General features: G+C 42.1%; 1 protein-coding gene across 1 annotated transcript in view; it reads right to left on the reverse strand.

Annotated features, from left to right (window-relative positions):
- The window catches only part of SMARCD1 (SWI/SNF related, matrix associated, actin dependent regulator of chromatin, subfamily d, member 1), a 1,197,111-nt gene that overhangs the window by 387,166 nt on the left and 787,305 nt on the right, over positions 1–22,640 (reverse strand). The window contains exon 8 of the mRNA XM_044083818.1: positions 3,133–3,294. Within this exon, the coding sequence (XP_043939753.1) occupies positions 3,133–3,294 (162 nt within the window). The remainder of the gene's footprint in view (positions 1–3,132; positions 3,295–22,640) is intronic.

The raw sequence follows: 22,640 nt of genomic DNA on the forward strand, positions 1-22,640 counted from the left end.
CGACTGCGGCTTCCACTTTTTGAAGGTTGCTTTCTTTCTCCTGAATATAAAGCACCTCTCAAGTACATCAACATGAGAAGGAATAAAGTCAACCTTCAGAGTATGCAAAAGATCACTGCTCACAAAGAAACCAAATCACTTTGACTACGGAAAACAAATGGTCAAAAAAAATATCAGTGGAAGATGCACTTGTGGATGCTCTGATGAGGAGGCCTGAGCTTTATTCTTTATAAAAAGTCAGAAAATAAACACCCTTACCAAGGGGGTGTAACAAAATGAAAATCATCCTCTGAAGGAAATCTGGGGCTTCATTAAGCTAAGCAACACCATGGCCTGGTGACTCAAAATAAAATGCAAACCCTTAAGCGCATGTAAAACAGTGACCAGACGTCAGTGATTTCTCCATATGAAGAGATCAACGTTAAAATACTTTAATTTGAGAACTCTTCCTTAGAAACTACTTCCCAAAATGTGCCTTCTTTTGATATACAAGGGCTTCGAATTGCTTGGCTAAAGACTATGGTAAGGCTCTTAGCTCATCAGTATCCATATTTTGATTAAGCACCACAAGTGGATTTGTGGCTTCTATGAGGAAGAGAAGGATGCCATTAAAGCTTCCGATAACTACCTTAACAAAAGGTAAATAAATCTCAATGTCACAAGGAAGGTTCACCATTAAGGGATCAAAGGTGAACAGTTAAAATAATAAAAACACAAATCTCTAAAATAAAATATATACAAATACAACTTCTGGCAAACACTATTTAAAACTTCACAGACTCTAGTGCTTTTACAGCAGCCTTCAATGGAGGACACTTGTACTAAATTAGATACAACTTAAAAATAGAAGCCATAAAAACACCCAATCACAGAAGACACTTATTTAAAAAAAATCCAATTACTTTCTGCATTCTTTTGATTTTTGTTTAACTATTAGATTGGGTTTTTTCACAAGTAAAGCTGTATATGGTAAAATTTTAGTTGAGAATGCAGCCTTGCCTAAATTTTACAATCTCCTGAAAACACATATATCTAAACCACCAGGGAGACCAACTGTTGTAAGCTGCAACAGTTACACATACTGTGGGTAAAATTATCAATAATCATTTGATTAAATACTTTACAAATTTGGCTTCATATATTAGAGATTCTACAGATTTTTATTAGCAGTTTATATAACAATATTCAAAACAATTCTAGTTATGAGGTTTTAAAACATTATTTGGGTCTCAAGTTTTTTTTTCTTTGTATAGATATGACGTTTCTCTTCTGAGACTGGCCTGGTCTAGCGGAAAACTGTGTGGAGGTGGTATGGGTGGACTCGGAGGCAAGGACCAACTTCTTTCAAAAACTTTACCAAGCAGGCTGTGTGTGTTGGGGGGGGGGTGACTGAACACCCCATCTAAGATCTCATTCCTATGCTCTTCCTTAAGAGAGGGCAGACAGCCACGTCATCCTGCACTTCCACAAATCACAAGCTGGTGCTCTAGCCAAAGTGCAGTCAAAAGTAAAGTGAGATGCATGGTATCATATCAAGGACATGCAGAACAATGCACCTCATAGGTTACATCCTGAAATGCATCCATCAGAAGCACAGACATCCCCAATCACACAACTTTGCACAGAAAAAAAACAGTTCTGACCCTATCAGAGTTCCTGCTGTCAGACTTAAAACTGCAACTGGATTAGCAGCTGGCAATTTAAATTGCTACGTTTCTCATATAAACAAGAAAAGGGGAAGTACCACACGTGATGAAGGATGCAGGAAAGTGATACGAAGAGGGAAAGGGTAAGGCAGTCACATTTCAACCTCAGAGGACAAATCAGCCCAAGATCAAATGTAAAAGTATTTTACTCCTAACATGTTTGCTTTGTCAGGACACTAGCTGCTTGGCAATCAATTTAATAATTCTACAGAACACAGATTTTCTTAATGAAAAGCATAACAATGCAACCCTAAAATGCTGGCATTTGTTGTTACATCACTGTGTTCTTACCAATGGATGTTGCTACACAAGCAAATCTATTAATGCTAAACCGCATCAGTGCATTTCAACATAGCATGAAGCTGTCAAATTATGCCTTGGGTACTATGCAAACTACTGCAGACAATACCAGTAAACAAATCTAACATAAGGAAATGTCTGAAAGAGGCATTTTTAAATCTGTCCCACATTAGCCTTACAGTATTACCGATGATATCTTGCTTCCAAGCCAGTTCAGATGTCTCAAGTGTAAAGCCTTGACTACTGGTCCAGGTGACACAAGACTGACCAGCACTTGATGGAGTTGGCAGGATGAGGCAAAGTCCAGGGTCATTCAATGCCACAATTTCTCCAAGAAGCATTGGAAGAGGGGCTCTGGGTACAGGCATTCAGCCACCAACCCTCTTCAACAGTAGCTCCTACATTTGGGAGGGCACTGTGGTCCCCATGATGATGCAGGTAAATCCATCTACCTGCCCATGGGAGGAGGACTGGCCTAAATAAATATTAAAGTATGCCTTTTTGTCTGGATGCTACTGAGGACACAAGCCATCATTGAAGCTGTCTGTATGATGGTCTCCCATGGCCAACTCTCACCCTCACTGGGAGATACCCAAGAATGGGCATGGCTGACAGGGAGGGCCTAACGGCTGCTAGGTATAGCAGGGGAAAATGGATTTTACCTACAAATGTGGAAGGGACAGATATTAAGGATACTCAAGCTAAGACTTTTTTTTTTTGGGGGGGGGGCATGTTTCATAAACAAGAGTTACAAAAACGCATCAGATGGTTTGTGCAACACTACCAGTTTTGTATCACCAGCAAATATACTTCAGACATGTTCAACATATGCTTCATTTGTAAAGTGGAATGGTTCCTTCAATATTTACTTCATGAAGTGTACTCTTTCTTTCTTGACAAAAAGGGCAAACACCTTTTAACACAAAGTCAATACTGTAACATGAACCAAAGAATACAGTTAAGAAAATAACTATCAAATTCATCTAACAAATGGAATCAATAGTACTCTAACTGCGCTACAATTAAGCTTATGGGATAATACTTCCATTGCAATCCTATCTTACACTCCCCGCAGAATGCCAGACAAAAAACACAACAGTAATTTCTGCTAGGAAATTAACCAAACCTGCTGGAGGTATTTGTCACAGTTGATGAATTCTCTCTCATGAGTATCCTGTAGTTTGTGTGTTTTGATATACTGCCACAGGGCTTGGATAATCACTGGCCGGGTCTGAGTGTGGATACCAAGTAAACGGGCCAGACGTGGATCCAACTTAAACTGTGGAGGCTAAAAACAAAACAGGTACAACATTATAATTAATCAAAACACCGTTAATACTTTTAAAAGAAAAGGAAGCTCCAAGTGCATTGGAAAGTCAAACAGTAAAGAAATATAAAATACATGTTCTTGAACTGACCACACTTTGAAACTGGCACAGTGTAGTCCAACAGGTGGCAGGAAAGTACAGCTTAATCAAACAAGTTAACACTTTTAACAATGGCTTGGGTGTTGCACACAATTACCATCAGACTGGTTACAAATCATTATAAACTATAATTGCAGGGCATGTGTGACTACCTAAACCATGATGATGAGCAGCTCTACTTAGTTTGGTGGCACTTCAGCCACAATTATCACGAGAGAACAAGAAAGGGCAGAGACTGTAGAGCTTCACGAAACTTGCTGCTGCAGCAAAAGAAGATTTGGGTGAAACAGTGTCAGTTACAGTTATCCAATCATAAAGGATGGCTTTTTTTGTATGAAAAATGCTCAAAATCAAGAGGTCTTAATATACAAATGGTGAATAGCGACATGAAATTAAGCACGTGAAAGACGGCATATGGACAAAAGAACCAAGTCAGATGACAGAAATGCATGGTAAATATTCATAAAAGCATGGGATCAGCACAAGAAAATCTTAGAAATTAGAAAGACTGGATAAAGTTGAAGACCAGGTTATATTACAGCTATTATGCAATGTCAGGTAATTAGGCACGTGCATGACAACTTGTTATAATATTAACAGTAATGCCTGACAATGTGGTAATTAAATAAAAATAATGGACCACCCAGGGGCACTGGCAATATCACAGGTAGAAGTCTCTTAACCCCTGTATGGTCCATTATTTTCCCATGTTGCATATGTCAGGAATTAATGTACTGAGAAGTGTGACCTTTTGTTTGTTGATACCATGCTGCTGCGTGTTACATTTTTGTATGGACATTTTGTGCATGTTTTGATAATACAAAAGCCCCTTTCATATAGTGGGGTAATGTTTTATGACAAAATAACTAAAGAATGGTGAAATCATTAAATGTATAGAAGCTGACTGCACATGTCAAATACTAAACAATAAAATATGAAAGTCTGTACATTTTTAAAGAATAATGTGAATTACCAATATAGCCACATACTTATTTCATTTGTTTACTTCATGTGTCGATTACTTCTTGTTTTAAATGTGAACTGAGCAAAGCAAAAATCTGCCTTATTTGTTGAAGTCAAAACATTTCATATTTTAATTTAAGGTAACAAGAGTTAACAAACTTACCATCCAGCCTGCTAGTACACTGGTAGGACACCTCATTAGCCTAGACTGCTACATGTAAATGAATGCAGATCATGTGGTTTGATCTGTGGCACCGTGCTTCACAAACACATATGCAGTTTTCCAGGTAAGCACTGCCTTAAAGACAGTGTGGTGGCAACACCAAAAATTGAAATATATACAGTGGATATAAAACGTTTACACACCCCTGTTAAAATGCCAGGTGTTTGTAATATAAAAAAAATGAGATCACAATAAATCATTTCAAAACTTTTCCCACCTTTAATGTGATCTACATGTCAACTATATCAGATGCCATTAGTTCTGAACTGCAGCTGACACTGAAATTACAAATTTAGACACTGCACACCCTGTAAAGATGTGTAGAATTGTAGCTGAAGATAAACTGGAGTGTAGATCGAGTTATGTCAGAGGAATCCCTGAAAGTGGCTGTGATGCAAGAAATCTGGACAATGCCAAAAACAGTGGGGGAACAAAGGCCCAAAAATAGGGACAATTTTAAAATAGTGCTCATATAAACTTAGAAAGTTGATGGAACAGGTTTTGCATTGGCATACATTTTCTGAAGGCTATGAAGTCTGAATCTCAATTGCTTGTCATTTAGAGACTTCAATCCTTAGTGACTTACCTGAAAACCACCATTTTTATAAAGAACATATGAGAGCTATGCTGCCTGCTATTTGAGAAGATAAAGCAGGACTTAGTGAGGAAGTACAACTGTGTTAAGAACATTACCATATATGTAGCTGTTTGAACGCATTCACCACTGCAGTAAAAAAAAGATCTATGGGAATATACTTGCCAGTAGGTAGCCTGAAGGTCAGCATGACTTCTAGAGCTGTACCTTCTGGCAGACCCCTACTTATTCAGATGCAAATACACAGGTAGTGTAATGGGGACATCAGCCAACATCTCCAAACCATTCTTGCCTTAGCTGAACATGCCCAGGCACCACTGCATGAGTTGACAAGGTGGGGGATACCCCATAACCCCGAAAAACAGGTTGATCCCAGAGGGCACCCAATCTACCTCTGTGGGATGTTAAGTTCAGGGGGGGTTGGTAGAGAGATGAGAGAGAAACTGGTGGACAAGGAAATAAGGCAGGACCCATCTCAATTCAAGGATGCTAAGGGTGATGAAAGAGGGGATAGAAGGTGGGCTTATCTACTGCAACAATGAACGCACTTAGTATCTACAATTATGGCAATATCCTAATACAACTGTATTATGCTCATCTTAGTACTCATTGGTGCAGTTACCTGTGAGGTGATGAAACATTTTCCCAGTGGGTGGCTTGTCCTGATGGGATTTTTGAGGAAAGCAGACGTTGCACACTGGCAGAGACGAACCCTGCGCCCTGGATGGGACACCCATATTACAGCATTTAGAAAAGGTGTGAAGTGAGGACCAAATAACCTCTTCCAATATGGTCTGTATTCTACCACCCCCCCAATAGGAAAGCTCTCTCTCATTATGCAAGTTTAACCTGCCTTGACATGGGCTTTCCACAGGCACAGAAGCAACAACAAATGTAGTGTACATGCCATTTAGACAACGTCTGTTTACTACACCCCACCCCTAACCTACTGCAAATGGCACAAATAATTGCTCTGATTTTCTGATTTATTTCCTTTTTTGTAAGTAAAATTTCATTCGTCTATGCACTTCTAAGGCAAGCAGAGTCCTTTCCTTGTATTGTGGTTTAGGAAAAAAAAGTAGTCTACAGATGGGTAGATGCAAAGAGATCTGCTGCTATCTTTGGTATAAAGGGTGTGTTGGTGCAAAGAAATACCTTATCCAAGCTGAGGATCAGAAATAGTTACTTGACATAAATGCCTGTAATTCTCCTAGCAGATACTGTTTCAAAAAGAGCCAAGGTTAGCTTCTTTAAACTCTGGAATAAAATCCCAGTCCAGGTTAGGCAGAGTCCCTCATTGACTCTCTTTAAGAGGAATCTTGATGAGTGGATGGGAGATCGTAGGTTTAACCCGGGTATCACTTCTGTGTCACTGTTAGACAGAGGCACAGTATACTAACCTCGAAAAAGGGCATAGCAAAATTAATTTAAAATGGGTGGCGAAAGCCAAACACATTCTGGCTAGGCTTATAAATGCCCTAGGGCAGATAGCCTAGTATGAACCTATGAACAACTTAACCCCTGGTGGAGTGATTTCCCTTCCAAGTCATCTAAGGTGCGATACCTTTAGAAACTGTTTTGCTGGCAACTGGAAATACCACAAGCTCACAAAAAGTAAGGCAGAGTGACACAGCATAGTCAAGGACTTTAAAAAAAACACAAGATTTAAAAAAAAAAAGTTAAAGTTTGCTAGGTAATTCAGGACCATTGATACTAAAGTCCGCTCAGATCTTGGTGCATGACCACAGAGACTGCACAGAAAGATTTTGTTCTATATGGCTTCCTAGCCATCCTTACAATATTCAGCATGGCCTCTAAAAATGTGCTAGACTGGGATGACAGTTACATAATCCAAGCTGTCAGACTGGGGTACAACAGCGACCCCTTTTTTCTGCAACAAGAGGTTCACATGCTGAAGTGATTTTTTGGTTCTTCTCTTAAGGCTTAGCAGAAAGAAAAAACAATGTTGGCTGAGCCAAAATAGGCTACAAGTATGATTTTTTTAGCCTATACTCTTAACATATGCAATACCCTAAGGAATTGGTGGTATGGGAGGAAAAGTTTAGAGAAATAGACCTTTCCAATTCAGGGAGAATGTACCTACTTCCCAGGTTGCCACAGCTGCAGTTCTGCAAAAGAAATTTCTCAGCTGCCTGTTTCACCTCTCTTGGTGAGATCCAGGAATGCTCCCCTGTTCAACAAAGTACAGTTGTGTACACTTACCATAAATGTCGATGTTCGAGTGTATTCACTGTTGCAGTCATTACATTTAGGGTAATCTGCTGGCAGGTTGCCCTCAGTCAGCCTGAATAACTAAGTCTTGGGTCCTGCGTCAGTTGCTGTCTCCTCTTCCATGACGTCAGGTCGTCAGGGGTATAAAACATGCAGCTGACGCCATTTTATTCAGTTTTTCTTGCCCCAGATGTCAGGTGCCCCCCAAATGGGGAGCAAATAAATATATATATATATATATATATATATTTATTATATATAAAAAACAGAAATATATATGTAAATGCACTTTTAGCAACATAAACTTTACCTTCATCTTAAAAGCAAATACACCCCAAAGGCTTTAGAATATAGTGAAGGAAAGAGAAGTTATAGAAAAGGGGGATGGTGGGTGGGTAACCTGAACTGCAACAGTGAATACACTCAAACATCTACATTTATGGTAAGTGTACACAACTGTACTATGTTCTTCCGTGTTTCACTGCTGCAGTCATTACATTTGGGTAGAATCCCAAAGCTATGGATGGGAGGATGGACCTAGATAGCATTAGGAGCGGCTATAAGGCCTTGCAGAAATGCAGTGGCAAAGCCTTGCCCTGGATTCGGAGAAGAGAGGCAAACGATAATGCTTTGTGAAAGTATGAACCGAGCTCCAAGTAGCAGCTTCGAGAATGTCTTTGGTTGGAACTCCTCTGAGAAAAGCTGCAGTGGTAGAGGCAGCCCTGGTGGAATGTGACCTGTTCCCCTTGGGCACAGGTTTACCATGGTGCAAGTAGCAGAAATTAATGCAGTGGCTTATCCACTTAGAAATAGTCTGCTTTGATATAGCCTTCCCCTCTGATACTTCAGCAAATGCCACCAGTAGTTGCTCAGACTTTCTTAGAGATTTGGTCCTGTTTAAGTAGAATTTTTGTTGTCTGTGTACATCGAATGAATGCAGAATCTGCTCCCCCTTGTTCTGCGGATTTGGGTAAAAAGTTGGCAGATGAATTGTTTGGCTAAGGGCCACACTGGATACCACCTTAGGCATAATAGAAGAATTGGTCCTGAGGGACACCCTGTCCGCATAAAATGTAATAAAAGGCTCCACAGCCATGAGAGCCTGTAGTTCTGAAACGATTCTTGCTGAAGTGATTGCCAATAGGAAAGCTGTTTTCCAAGATAAAAATTTTATATCTGCAGTAGCTGCTAGTTCAAAAGGAGGCAGGGTGAGATTTCCAGCGCAAAACCGAGGTCCCATGCAGGAGTTGGTGATCTTCTGGGAGGCCTTAAATTTTTGGTCCCTCTAAGATACTGTTTAAGCAGAGGATGAGAAAAAAGGGGAGGCTCCGTGTTGTAATGGGCTGAGATGGCAGAGGCATGGATTTTTACTGAAGAAAAAGATAGGCCCTTGTCAAGCATCTCAGTCAAATATTGCAAAATCTGAGGGATATTTGGTTTTGCTGAGTCCATTCCTTGTGCTTGGTTCCAAGCACAGAATCTCTTCCATTTATCAGCATAAGATTTTCTAGTACTAGGCCTTCTGGCCTTCAAAATGACATCCATCACAAATTTACTGAGAGGTGTTGTTTGAATAATTAAATGATCAGCCATGCTGCGAGGTTCAGAGTTTGGAGCCGAGTGTGCAGAATTTGATTGTTCTGCTGAGACGGCAGATGAGATATTTGAGGCAAGTACCAAGGAGGGAGTTGAGACATATTCCTTAGAACTGGGTACCAGTGCTGGCGCAGCCAGTCCGGAGCAATTAGGATCATTTTTGGTTTTTCCTGTCTGACCTTTAGTAGGACCTTGGAGAAGAGGCAGGGGGGAAAGGCATAGATGGATAGGTTTTTCCAACTGAAGGAGGATAGGGCATCCACTTTCCATGCTGGTCTGTGATAAGTCCTTGTGCAGAATTTGTCCAGTTGATAATTTTGGGGAGAGGCAAATATATCTATGTCTGGGCTCCGCCATTTCTGTGTTACCATGCTGAAGATTTGTGGATCCAGTTTCCACTCGTGCGGGTCCATAAGATTTCTGCTTAGGTAGTCTGCCAGAGTATTTTGTTTTCCTGGCAGGAATTGAGCTTGAAGATGTATTTTGTAAGTCAAAGCTGTGTTCCACAATGCCATGGCTAGTCTGCAAAGGGGGTAGGAATGTGTACCCCCCTGCTTGTTTATGTACCACATAACCGTGGTGTTGTCCATCTATCAGTAGTTGTCCTGGATGAAGTAAGTCCTTGAGGGCTGTCAGAGCATTCTGAACAGCTAGCATCTCTTTCTGGTTGATATGCAGATGCATTTGTTTAGGGCTCCATTTGCCCTGAATGCATCACCCCCCCCCCCCCACATAGTCTGATGCGTCTGTAGTCAGGGTTTGGGTGGCAGGGGTAGAGTGAATGACCGTCCCTTGTTTTGGTGACATCTCTGCCCACCAAAGAAACTCCTGTTGTAGGCAATGGAGGGAATGAAAGGAATCACTGTTTCCAGACTGTGACAATGTTGACTCCATAAACTTTTTAGGTACCACTGAAGTTTCCTCATATGCAGTCTTGCATATGGAATTAGTAGAATGCAGGATACCATGAACCCCAAAGCCTGCAGAATTTGTCTTGCAGATAATTGGGTTTTTGTTGCCATCTGTTTGAAGTATGTTGTCAGTTGCCTTTGTTTGTCTGGCGTAAGGTAAGCCCATCTGGGCAGTTGTATTCAAGCTTGCACCCAGGAATGTAATTATTTGACAGGGTACCAGTTGGGATTTCTTTTTGTTTATTGTGTACCCTAGGCATGTAAGAAGCCTTTTTACAAACGCCAAATGTTGAAGAAGTGTCCTTGTTTTCTGCTTGAATGAGACAGTCGTCCTGATAAGGATAGATTTGTATGCTTCTTTGTCTGCAAAATGCAATTACTGGTGCCAGGCACTTTGTAAAGACCCTGGGCGCAGTAGATAAGTCAAAGGGCAGTGCAGAGAATTGGTAATGCAAAAAACCTGCCTTGAAGCGGAGGTATCTTCTGCACGGTTCCCTTATTGGGATATGCAGGTATGCCTCTTAAGTCTAGAGTCACTAACAAAGCATTCCCGCCCAGCATGGGTAGTAGCTGTTGTAAAGTCAGCATTTTGAATTTTGGAATGTCCAGGAACGTGTTCAAAATAGGTAAGTCCAGTATTGGACGCCAGGCATTGTCTTTTCTGGGTAACAGGAAAAGTCTTGAATAAAAACCTTGTCCTTTTTCCTTTTCTGGTACTGGTTGAATAGACCCCACATCCATGAGTGACATAACTTGTTTCTGAGCCTCTGCCCATTGATTTTGTGTCAGATCTGACCAACTGTTTGGAACTGGCAAAGTATGGAAATGAAATCTGTACCCCTGGGATACTATATTTAATACCCACTTGTCCTGGGTAATTAACTGCCAATTTTGAGCATGAAGTGCTAATTTTGCCCCCAAGGGGGCTGCCAAAAGATAAGTGCTTGGTGAAGGTAGAGGGAAAGTCATTGAGACTGCTTACTTTAGGGTTGTGCTTTGTTTCCTCCAGATTTGGAGGTGGAAGCACCCCATTGCTTTGACCTGTAAGAACCCTGTGATTGGTATCTAGAGCCTTTTGAGCACCTGGATTTGCCTTGAGAGGCTCTGTTGGACACAGGAAAGGACCAATTTTTAGTAGGCAAGTGCCTACTGAACCTGGATGACTGCACTTGTAAGAAATATTTTACAGTTTGCATAGATTTAGCTTTGTCTTCCATTTTCTTTAAAACCTCTTCTGCCTTATTACCAAACACAGTATCATGTTGCAAAGGGGCATCCAACAATTTACCTTTAACATGATCAGGCAGATTTTGCTCCTTGAGCCAGGCATGCCTTCTAATCACAGATCCAGTAACTGCAGCCCTCCAAGAGGCCTCCAAGGAATCAAAACCACATTGCAAAGTATGCTTTCCAACCTATTCTGCTGAATGCATTAATTCCTGTAATTCTTTATTTTCCACACAATCAGAAATCAACATCAATTTCTGTTTCAATAAGCCTATAACATGCTGTTGATATTTAAGCATATGAAACTGGCAGTTTAATGCCCTAATTGCCAAGGTTGCAGACATATAAACCTTCTCTCCCCATCTATCCAGTGCCCTGGAATCTCTATCAGAGGGGGTAAGATTTTTGGCTGTAGAGGCCATTAAACCTTTGGGACCCTGTGAGATAGTCTCAGGATCAGCAGCAGGATTTTTGAATAGAAATTTGTGGGAGTCAGGAACCCTATAATATCTGTCTGGCTTACTAGGAGCTGGAGGTAGGGAATCTGGAGCCATGCTTGATTCCGAAAACACATCAACAATGTCTAATATAGGAGGTATAGCCAAAGGCCTATGCTGAGGAAGAAGGAAATCTCCAAGCCTCTTTTTTCACTCAGAGAAATCCTGACTCTCCCAATGAAAATGTTCCCTTAAAGTATGCAAGGTTTCCCCAAAAGAATAATCCTCAGGAGGAGATTCAGATGGGATGGATTCTTCTGCATCAGAATCCTCATAGGGTGGAATAGAAAAATCCTGATCAGAAGAGGAATCAGAAGAAATGGAAAGCTGATCTGAAGATTCATAATCAGTGTCTTGCCTAGGCCTCTTAGCAGGGGGAGGGTTGGGAACCCCTGATCAAGGTAATGAAGTCCTCAGCCATTTTGATCGTCTGTTTTTTAGGCTTAGGGGCCTGAGCACGTGGCTCATGCGTCGGTTTTTTAGACATAGATGTTTTAGATCTTGTTTTTGAGGCTGGCGTCGGTTTTATATAAAAATGTTGAGGCCTGAAAACACCCTCAAAAGCCAGTGCCTGCTCAGTGGCTCCGGAGCCATCCAAGAGAGAGACATTGCGGGTTCAATACTCTGAGAATCTCACGGCATACCGGACTCCACATGGGTCTCGGTAGAGGCCTGCGACTCAAAAGTAGCGGGTATCAGGGGCTGCGAAAGCACCTCACTGAGTACTGGCGAACTGGCGACTGGCTTAGAAGTTTCGTCGTCAGTTTTGGACCGCGACGGTCTATGTCTTTTTCTTTGCATTTTTTGTGAACTCCGGTAGTCAGATTGCTAACCGACGACATTTCAGAGTAATTAAATCTGGATCCAAAATATTTAGAAGCAAAAATATACAGACGCTTAATAGTGCGTTGGTTAAATCTAGCACAAAACCGACAGCAAGGCATGTTATGACCTGGGCCTAGGCAAGGAATACACAGTACAAATGAAAATCCTTATGAGGTATTTGCTTCCCACAAGTAATGCAATTAACTTTTACTGACATCGGTAAGGAGCAAGAAAAAGTTTCCCCAACGAGGTACTTAGCTTTAGTTGAAGACTTCGGTTCTGAAACTCGAATGTGAAAATTTCAGGAGTCGTCCGACTGGCACTTGCGAACTGCTTCTTCTTCGGGCACCGCGCTGCAAGAAAGACTGAATAAAATGGTGTCGGCTGCATGATTTATATCCCTGACGACCTGATGTCATGGAAGAGGAGACGGCAACCGACGCAGGACCCAAGACTTTGTTATTCAGGCCGACTGAGGGCAACCTGCCAGCAGATTACCCTAAATGTAATGAATGCAACAGTGAAACACGAAGAACATCTGCTCACATGGGTGTCTAATCTGCTTAGCCTGTACACTACAGCATTTGCCTGAGAAGGAATGTAGGTCACCTGACAGCCAGGCCTGACTCCTGGGCAATCTCCCTTGCCTGCTCTGTTAATCTGCATACGATGCAGGAGCGAGTACCCTTTTGCCTGTTGATATACCAAGTGTTGTCTGCATTAAGGGTCCCTTGTACCCAAATCTGTTTGAATGTTCTTAATACTAAAAATACCAACCATCATTTCCTTCACATCAGTGTTCTGTTCACATATTTCCCACTGTGCCCTGGACTTTCACAGGTCACAAAAAAGCCCTCCCAAGGCTAACTCTGAGAAGTCTGTGTAGAATGGACTACTCTGAAGGTTACACTCAAGTTGAAGTGTACCTGCATTTTTCACTATCAGAATTCTTGGTTTAAGCAATATAAGACACTATAAAGGTTTCTAAGAATTGGGAGGGAGATGGGGAAGGGCTGCATGTGCTCAACAGCATACTGGGCAGTTGTAATATTCCCTGGCAGAGACTGGATAAACCACCTCTTGTGCTTTGTGGTTGGAGCTGCTAGGAGAATATTAGCTCACTGCACACCCCCCCTTGCTTCATGTACTCAAGTGGCCTTTGGGATGTTATAGAAAATCTGAAAAAAATGCACAAGCTACCCCTTAAAAAAGTCAACCCTTGCCCTCTGAAGATCAAATAGGCTGATTGGCTGGTAAAAGGCAAAGTGTGGCAAAAAAAAAAAATGTAAGTGTAGGAAAAAGTTCAGCTGCATAAATAAACTTACCATAACAGCAGATGTTTAATGATCACTGCTGCAAGTAGCCTAAGCTATATGGGGTTACATCCTGCAAAGAATATAACAGCCAGTCAGCTTCCAAAGATTCAGGGCACCAGACACAGCTCAAGCTGAGCTGACTAAAAGACAAGTTTGGGTGACAAGCCCTTCAGAGCTCTCATGCTAACAAAGAGGTAGGCTAAAGCCTTGAGAAGGACAAAACTAAGAAAAGAATAAATCTCCACACCCTGGCATATAAACACACAAAACTAAGGGGAATGGGGGGAGGGACTATTGCAGCAGTGATAATTCGAACATCTACTGTTATAGAGGGTTTAGTTACACAAACTGTACTATGCTCTTTGTATGGATTACTGCTGCAATGGACTACGCTACACAGGTAGATTACTGGAGTTTGTAACATGACTAGAAGGAAAGGAAGGATGAGGGTTGTTCAGGATCCCCTGGAGTATGGTCCTAGAAAAGCTTTCTTAGACCTGAAGAAAAGAATAGAGTTTATAATGCTTTCACAAGTTGCAGCTTCTAGAATACAACCCTTTCCAAAAAGCCACAGATGAAGCTAAGGCCCTGGTAGAAGTATTAACTCTGCATGGAATAGTTTTATTGCGATGAGTATAACAAAAGGTAATAGCATGAGACAACCATTTGGAAATGGCCCGTTTTGACAAAGAATGCATTTTTTTCATACCTTCCCAAGACATGAACAACTCATTAGAAGATCTGAAAGATTATGTCCTGTCAGGATAGTACCCAAGTTGTCTGTGAACATCCATGGTATGGAGTATCTTTTTTCCTTATTTTTAGGTTACAGAAAGAAAAAGGGGAGAATGATAGCTTGGCTTAAGGTAAACTCGGACACCACTTTAGGCATAAATATTAGTTATTAAGGAAATAAAATGAGGCTAACACCATGGTACCTTGCAACTTATACACTTCTTGCAGAGTTCAGAGCAATTAGTAAGACCACTTTCCATGTCAAGAACTGCAAGTCAACCTGATGAGCTGGTTCAAATGGAGCCAAGATTTAGTTTTTCTTCACAAAATTAAGATCACAAGGAGGAGCTACCAGTTTTCTTGGGGACTGCATATGCAAATCCCCTTTCAAAAAAATCTTTTACATGAGACTGCACTCAGAGGAGTATTTCAAAGCCATGGTGAAATAGTGAACAAATGAACTTTGAGTAAGACGGGTCCATAGGATGGCAACTCACACAATACAGGGCCAGAGAAAACGTACCACATAATGGATGCTTGTTCTTTTCTTGGCACCAACTAGAAAACTTTTCCACATACTTGTATAGGACCTTTTGAGTAACAGCTTTTCTTGCCTTCATTAATACCTGTTGTACATCCTCAGAAAAAAAGGTGCCTACAAAGTAATAAAATTCCAACATCCAGGCAGTCAGCTGTAGTAGTTTTTTGGCTGGAATGTAAAAAACACCTCTATACTTGTCCGAGTACATCCAATCTGTAAAGAAGCTTGTCATAATTGCTTCTGGCCATTTCTAAAACAAGGGAGAACCATGGTTGCCTGGGCCAGAAGGCAGTCACCATAATGATCTTTGGTGAGTCCTTCTGAATCTTCAGAATGACCAGAGATATTAGTGAAAAGGGTGGAAAAGCATATATGGAATTCTTGTCCAAGGAAAAAAATGAAGCAGTCTTTCAGGCCTTCTTGTGTGGAGTTCTGGAGCAGAATTATGCCAAATGCTGTGAGCAGAAGCAAAAAGATCTACTTGATGTGCTCCTCGCAGCTGGATCAAATATTGGAAGACCTCCAAATTCAGTTTCCATTTGTGAGGGTCTGTCATGGTCCTGCTCAATTTTGTTTACCATGCAGTTTTGCTCTGACAATATATTCGATGCCTGCAGAGTGAGATTGTGCCTAAAAACTATATCCCAGGCTACAATTGTTAGTCTGCCCAGAGGATATGATCTGTTTTAACAGGTGTATACCAGGGCCAGTGACCACTGCGGCCTTTATTAGACTAGCCAAGCATCCCAATCGTATCCTTAAGTTTTATATGCCCTGGAGGTTATTTTAAGGAGTACATATATGCTATGACAAGATTTACAGGCTGCTTTTGTCCACTAGAGACATAGGAGCAAGACTCAGAGTATATTTCTGATTTCCCAAACACTGATCCAGGTTTCTCGAACAAGGTTAGGGAAGAGCTCTGCTTCACATAGGTGAGAAGCATGTCCTACTTATGTTGTAAGCAAAGTTTAAATCCCTACGAGTAGTTCTGATGCTCTTCATTTTGCAGACATATACAAGGTCCAGAATGAGAACAAAGAATGCCCTCTTTGCCAGGCACAGATCACCTCTCAGTCTATAAGAAACAGAGTACACAGACAGGGTGATCTGCATATAACATACTGTTTATACACTGCAGTCATTTTTGTGAGAAGCATCTGTGGACATTCCAGTTGCTGCATGTGCCTGATCAGGTACATACAAAAGGGGTGCTATACTCAATGACAGGCCAGATAAAGGCCAAATACACTGGAACAATGACTTCCTCGGACCCCGATACCATGTTCTTGGTTAAAGTTGGACAACACAGAATGACTTGCTTAGCATCTTAGACACGTTGATCAAAATCCAGGTTACTACCTACATGTGTACCCAAAACCCAGACAACTGATTCCACTCTTAGGGGTGTGCTATTGATAAGGTAATTTCCTAGGGTGGCTAACTTCCTAAAAGGTACTACTATACATTTCTTGGAACTGAATTTTAAGCCATGGCTTTGCACCAGTCATTTGTCTGTCAGTCCTTCCTGCAGGAGTTAGCATCTTGGGGAGATTATATGACTGCTCCTAGTTTGCAATCATCTGCAAACTTGGTGAGCCAGAGGTCCCCGACTTTGTTCTTTACTTCAGACAAGTAAATGCTGAAAAGGAACGGACCCAGCACAGAGCCCTGAGGGACTCCACTAGTGACTGACCTCTTTGTCGAAGTGTTCTCCCCTATCCTAACTTCCTGGATCTTATCAGAGAGCCAGCTGGCTATCCAGCACATAACCTGGGGGTTTATGCCTATAATCAGTAAGTCTGTTTATGATGCCCTAGTGGGGTAATGCATCAAATGCCTCACCAGGTCAAGGTAGGAAGTGTACACTGTTTTGTCTGCTTCCATTGCCTTGGTGACCTTCTCAAAGTCATTCACTAGGCTGAGCAGACACGATCTGCCATTGATGAAACCAAAATAGGTTGGATCCAGTGTTTGAAGATATTTCCCCATCTTTATTAATCATTTTCATGGCTTTGCATACAAGAATAGTTAGACTTGCAGGTCTGTAGCTTCCAGGGTCCATTAAGGGCCCGCCTTTGTGCAGAGGGATGGCCACTGTGGTTCTACATTCCTGTGGCACAAAGCCTGTCTGGAGGCTATGGTTAAAAATGGACTTAAGCGTTCCAGACAAGTCATGTTCCAGGCTATTTAGAAGGCATCCTAGAATGTTATCTGGGTCCATCAATTCAGTGTTTTCTGAGAGAGCACACTAGGATCTGCTCAAGAGTGGTATTTTTTTTTTTTGGGTGGAGTTATTTGATGGCATTTCCTGGGGAGTGGTGAAACAGAGTCAGAGTAAAACTGGAGCTGAATGTGTCCGCTAGCAGATTTGTTATAATTTCTGACTGCATGTATGTTGGCTCCATTTACAACCAGTTCTGCACACTGCTTTGTGCTGCCTTTTAGGTTTCAGACATAGGTAAAGAAAGCCTTATGGTTGGCCTTTGTCTGGGAAGCGATCTTCACATCACAGATTTAACTTTAGCAGACTTAGATTGCCCTCATTTGTTTAGACTAATGCAAATGTTTATGTTATGTTTGTTATGACGTAGCACTTCCTTATCTTGGCAAAGACTTCTTTTGTTGTACAACCCATTTATCTTTTGATTCCACCAGGATTGTTTTTTTTTTTTTTTTTTTTATTATTAGTTCTGGGCTTAATTCTGGTAGGCACAGCTGTGTCTGTTTATTGACATAACTGTACATAGCCTCTGTGAACAATTCTGCATAGGCAGAGTTGTTTTCCATACTTTTCTAATAGTTTGTTCCAGTGATCAGATTTTGCTGATCCCTGGGCTTTGTCTTGGTTCCTGTTTTCTCCATTTTCCTTGTTTGGTCAAGGGGTAGTTTCTTTACTCACTAGTGGGAGTAGGGAGTACTGAGCTGCCTGTTTGTCCTCAGAGGAGTGGTTTAAAGCAGTAACTTGTAGTTTATTGGCCATTTTGGGTCATTTCCTGTCTTTTCCAGCCCCCTGCTATAAAGCACGCTTTGGCGGGCTTTTCTGGCTATAGAGAACTCAGCACAGCTCCTCGTGGTGTCCAGCAGAGTTCCTAGAGCAGCAGAGACCAGAAAAGACAAACTTTCCAGATTTTAAGTATTTTTTTCTGCATTTTCGACTTTTTAAGCCTTTCGATTGCTATTTCTGCCTGTTTTATTCTGCTATTACCTATTTTTACTGTTTTAATAGCTTGAATTGTTTATTGCACTTGCTTGTTTAAGTTTTGCTTAAAAGTTAAACAACAGGCTAATACACTCAAGTGTACTAGCTTTTGATAGCATTTAGTCGAAAAACACAGCATTTATTGTATTTTCTGCCTTTCTGAAAAAACTTGAAAAAAAAACAAAAAATACTCTTGTTTTCCATACTTTTCTAATAGTTTGTTCCAGTGATCAGATTTTGCTGATCCCTGGGCTTTGTCTTGGTTCCTGTTTTCTCCATTTTCCTTGTTTGGTCAAGGGGTAGTTTCTTTACTCACTAGTGGGAGTAGGGAGTACTGAGCTGCCTGTTTGTCCTCAGAGGAGTGGTTTAAAGCAGTAACTTGTAGTTTATTGGCCATTTTGGGTCATTTCCTGTCTTTTCCAGCCCCCTGCTATAAAGCACGCTTTGGCGCGAATTAGCGCAAATTAGCGATTTAGCGCGGAGCTGCCACTGTTGCACACTAGGGCAGCGCCGGTTAAGCAGGTTTAAACTATTCGGGCTACCTAAAGTCCACTCTTCAAATTTTCCCTTAAAACTACCTTCCTCGAAATATACTACTGATCAAATCAGCTCATCCTATAACTAAAAAGATCATCTCTACTTGACTCCAAGTAGACTATTCTCTATCTGTTAAACCTAGCACTTGCTCCTACAGTACTTATTACCTTGATACGGCACTCTTGTCATAGATAGTACCCCAAAAAGGCAACCCCCCATTTCTCGGTCACCCACATCCCCCGGAATCTTTTTTAAAGTTTTTGTCTATCCTTCTAGCATGTCGAGGGATCAGTTGCTAGTGTCCTCTCCTGCTCAGCTGGTGAACCTGGGAATATTGAGGCAATGTTACAATTGCCTCGTACAGACAACCCTCTCCTCCTCCCACAAAACACAAATACATGCGAGAGATGCAACTATACGGCCAAACTGGAGGCTGAGCTCTCTCAACATAGGACTGGCAAGACCAGTCAGGAGGAGAAGGTTACCACACACATTATAGACCCAGTCTCACATAGTACCATTACAACCTCAAATCATACACATAAACACACAAAGACATACTCGGAGGCTCTGATCAAAAATCTACCAAAACAGCAGAGGCCACCAAAGCAGACACCCAAACAACCACCACATCAGAACACAACACCTGCAACACATAGACCTCACAGTCAGAGTGTCAAACAGTCACAGCCCTTAAGGCCAAACACAATGCCAGACACGCTAGTCATTGGTGACTCCATAGTCAGACACACTGATGTCCCGCTCACCAGACTGAGTAAGGAGAAGGTCACAGTAAGCTGTCTGTCGGGCGCTAGAATCCGCCACATAACGCAAGCACTCAGGTCTCTCAACAGCAGGTACAAATATGACTCAGTCATTGTCCACGCTGGTGTAAACGACCTGATACGTTCTTCCTTGGACTACATGAAAAGAGACATTGAGGAGCTCTCTGATTATGTAGCCCAGGCAGGTATGACCCTGACCTTGAGCAGTATCCTACCTTCACCAAGAATGATGCCACAATACAGAGATAAGATGATCAGCTTTAACAATTGGCTTAAACACTGGTGTCATTCAAAGGGGATACAGTATCTGTCTGCCTGGGATGACATGCTGGACAAGCCACGCTGCTTCGCAAGGGATGGCTTGCACCTGTCACCCCTGGGATTCGGATATTGGCAAAGGCTCTTGCCACCCCATAGTGCCTTTTTAGGCAAGGCTCAAATTCTAAACCTACCACCCTAGAACAAAAAAGGAAAAAAACTAAGGGTAATGCTGCTCAATGCCAGAAGTCTAAATCTCAAAATGCATGCACTCGAGGCCCTTCTCAGTATGGAGAACATCGATGTCTGTGCTGTGACAGAAACCTGGTTCAAGGCTCCTGAGAGCACCCCAGCGCTATCAGGTTTTACCTCATATCATGCGTTCCGGCCCCAAAATCCGGACAATACCAAGAAAGGAGGGGGGGTATCCATATTCATCAAGGACACCCACACCTCAAGACTGGTGGCAACGCATGATGCATCGGAGACCATCCAGGTGCAATTAACCGTAGGCAAGACTGCTCTGCAAATTGTAGCATGTTACAGGCAACCCTCAAACTCAAGAACCTCACATGGCCTTCCTGAAAACACTAGAGGGGATAAATGTATCACCAAACACCATCATACTAGGTGACTTCAATTACCCTAATATAGACTGGGAACACTACTCAAGCCCAAACACCCTAGCCCAAAAGTTCCTGGAATTCATAAACTCAAATGCCATGGAACAACTAGTCACCATACCCACAAGAGGAGATAACATACTTGATCTCATCATCACGAACATGGGAGCACAATGTTCAACACCGGAAGTATACCCCTCACTGGTGAGATCAGATCACAAACTAATCTCGCTGGAGGTCCTCATCCCACCCCACCTGAAATAAAAAGACCACAGTAAAGAACTTCTCAAAAGCCGACTTCACACTTCTAAAGACTAGTGTGGTCTCCTTTAAGGCCCCGAGCTGGCGGAAAACAGTACTCAAGCCGCTGAATCACTTACAAATGCCTTCTACCAGCACCTGCAGGACTGCATGGATAAGGCAATCCCAAGCAAAACAAAGACTCTTTGTACCAAAGGCAAGCGTCCAGTCTGGTGGACCCCAGCCATAAACAAACTCTACAACAAAAGGAGGAAGCTACTACAAGATAGAGCAAAATCCTTAAAAGGTAAGACACCCTTGATCACTATAAGTAAAAAACTAAGAGCTCTCATAAAATCATCCAAAGCAAATTTCAAGAGAAAAATAGCTAAAGACTCAAAAGACAATCATAAGGCCTTCTTTAGCTATGTTAGAAACCTAGGAGGAAACTCCCAGATATGCTCAGAACTAGTTCAAAATGATGTGAAGATTACTGATCCTACAGACATTGCCAACATACTGGCTGACAGGTTCAGTGCAAACTTCTCCCCCCTCCCCCCCAAAAGGAGAGATATCTATACCAAACGATTGCAGCCCCCCAAACATCTCCAGCGCCCAAGTGAGAACTGCTCTCTCCAAAGCAAAAACACAGCATCCATGGGACCTGATGGTGTCCCCGGCTGTGTGCTCCACGAACTCAATGAGGAATTAAACCCACAGCTAGGACAGCTGTTTAATCAAAGTCTTACCTCTGGATACGTACCCAGGGAGTGGCGCACTGCAACTGTGGTCCCACTTCACAAAGGCGGTGCCTCCACCGACCCTGGAAATTACCGGCCCATTAGCTTGACAAGCCTTATCTGCAAAGCCATGGAGAGGATCATAATGGACCTCATAAATAAAGACATAGGAATTTGCAGACTTTGGATCCAACCCAGTTTGGCTTTGTCAAAGGCAGATCATGCCTTTTAAACTTGGTTGACTTTTTCGAAACAGTCACCAAAGCCATTGATGAGGGAAAGGCAGTCCATACAGCCTACCTCGATCTGGCTAAGGCCTTGGATACAATACCCCACTCGGGTATCATTGAAAAACTCATCAGCTTAAATGTTAACCCATACATCACAAGATGGGTTACAAACTGGCTGAGTGACAGAACCCACAGGGTCAGAGTTGCTGGCGCCATGTCAGACTCAAAGCCTGTCACAAGTGGTGTCCCACAGGGCTCAGTCCTGGGCCCACTCTTGTTTGGCATCTACTTTTCCAGTACAAGCAAACACAGGAGGGTTATGGCTGACAAAGTTTGCAGATGACTGCAAACTGGGTGCCATAGTAGAAAACACATCTGACACAGATATCCTTCAGAAGGGTCTCTCAGAAACGGATAACTGGTGCCAGAGCCACGGCCTAAAGTTAAATGCCAAAAAATGCATAGTCATACCCTTCGGGAAAAACAAGGTTACCCCTAGCTACCAAATAGGTGGCAATCCACTGAGCACAGAAGAAGTTATCAGGGACCTGGGGACCCAGGTTGATAGTAATCTGTCATTCGACACCCATGTAGCTAAAGTAGTTAGGAAGACCTTCTACATTGCCCACATTATCATGAAGGGATTCTCATCTAGATCAAGGGAGGTCATAGTCTCCCTTTACTCATCACTCATCAGACCAATGATAGAGTACAATGCCCCATTCGGAATGTATCTGACCAGACACTTGCAGCAGCTGGAGAGGCCACAAAAGTTCCTCGCCAAAAGGATAAAGGGTCTCAAAAATCTGTCCTATGCTGCCCGACTGAAAGAACTCCAGCTCTATTCAGTAAACACGCTTGCTCAGAGGTGACCTTTGCCTAACATACAAGGCCATGTCAAACCCAGATTTGATGAATATGCTTCACCTCA

This window comes from Protopterus annectens, chromosome 9.part0 (assembly GCF_019279795.1).
Source record: "Protopterus annectens isolate FY-2018-M chromosome 9.part0, PAN1.0, whole genome shotgun sequence".
NCBI lineage: Eukaryota > Metazoa > Chordata > Ceratodontiformes > Protopteridae > Protopterus > Protopterus annectens.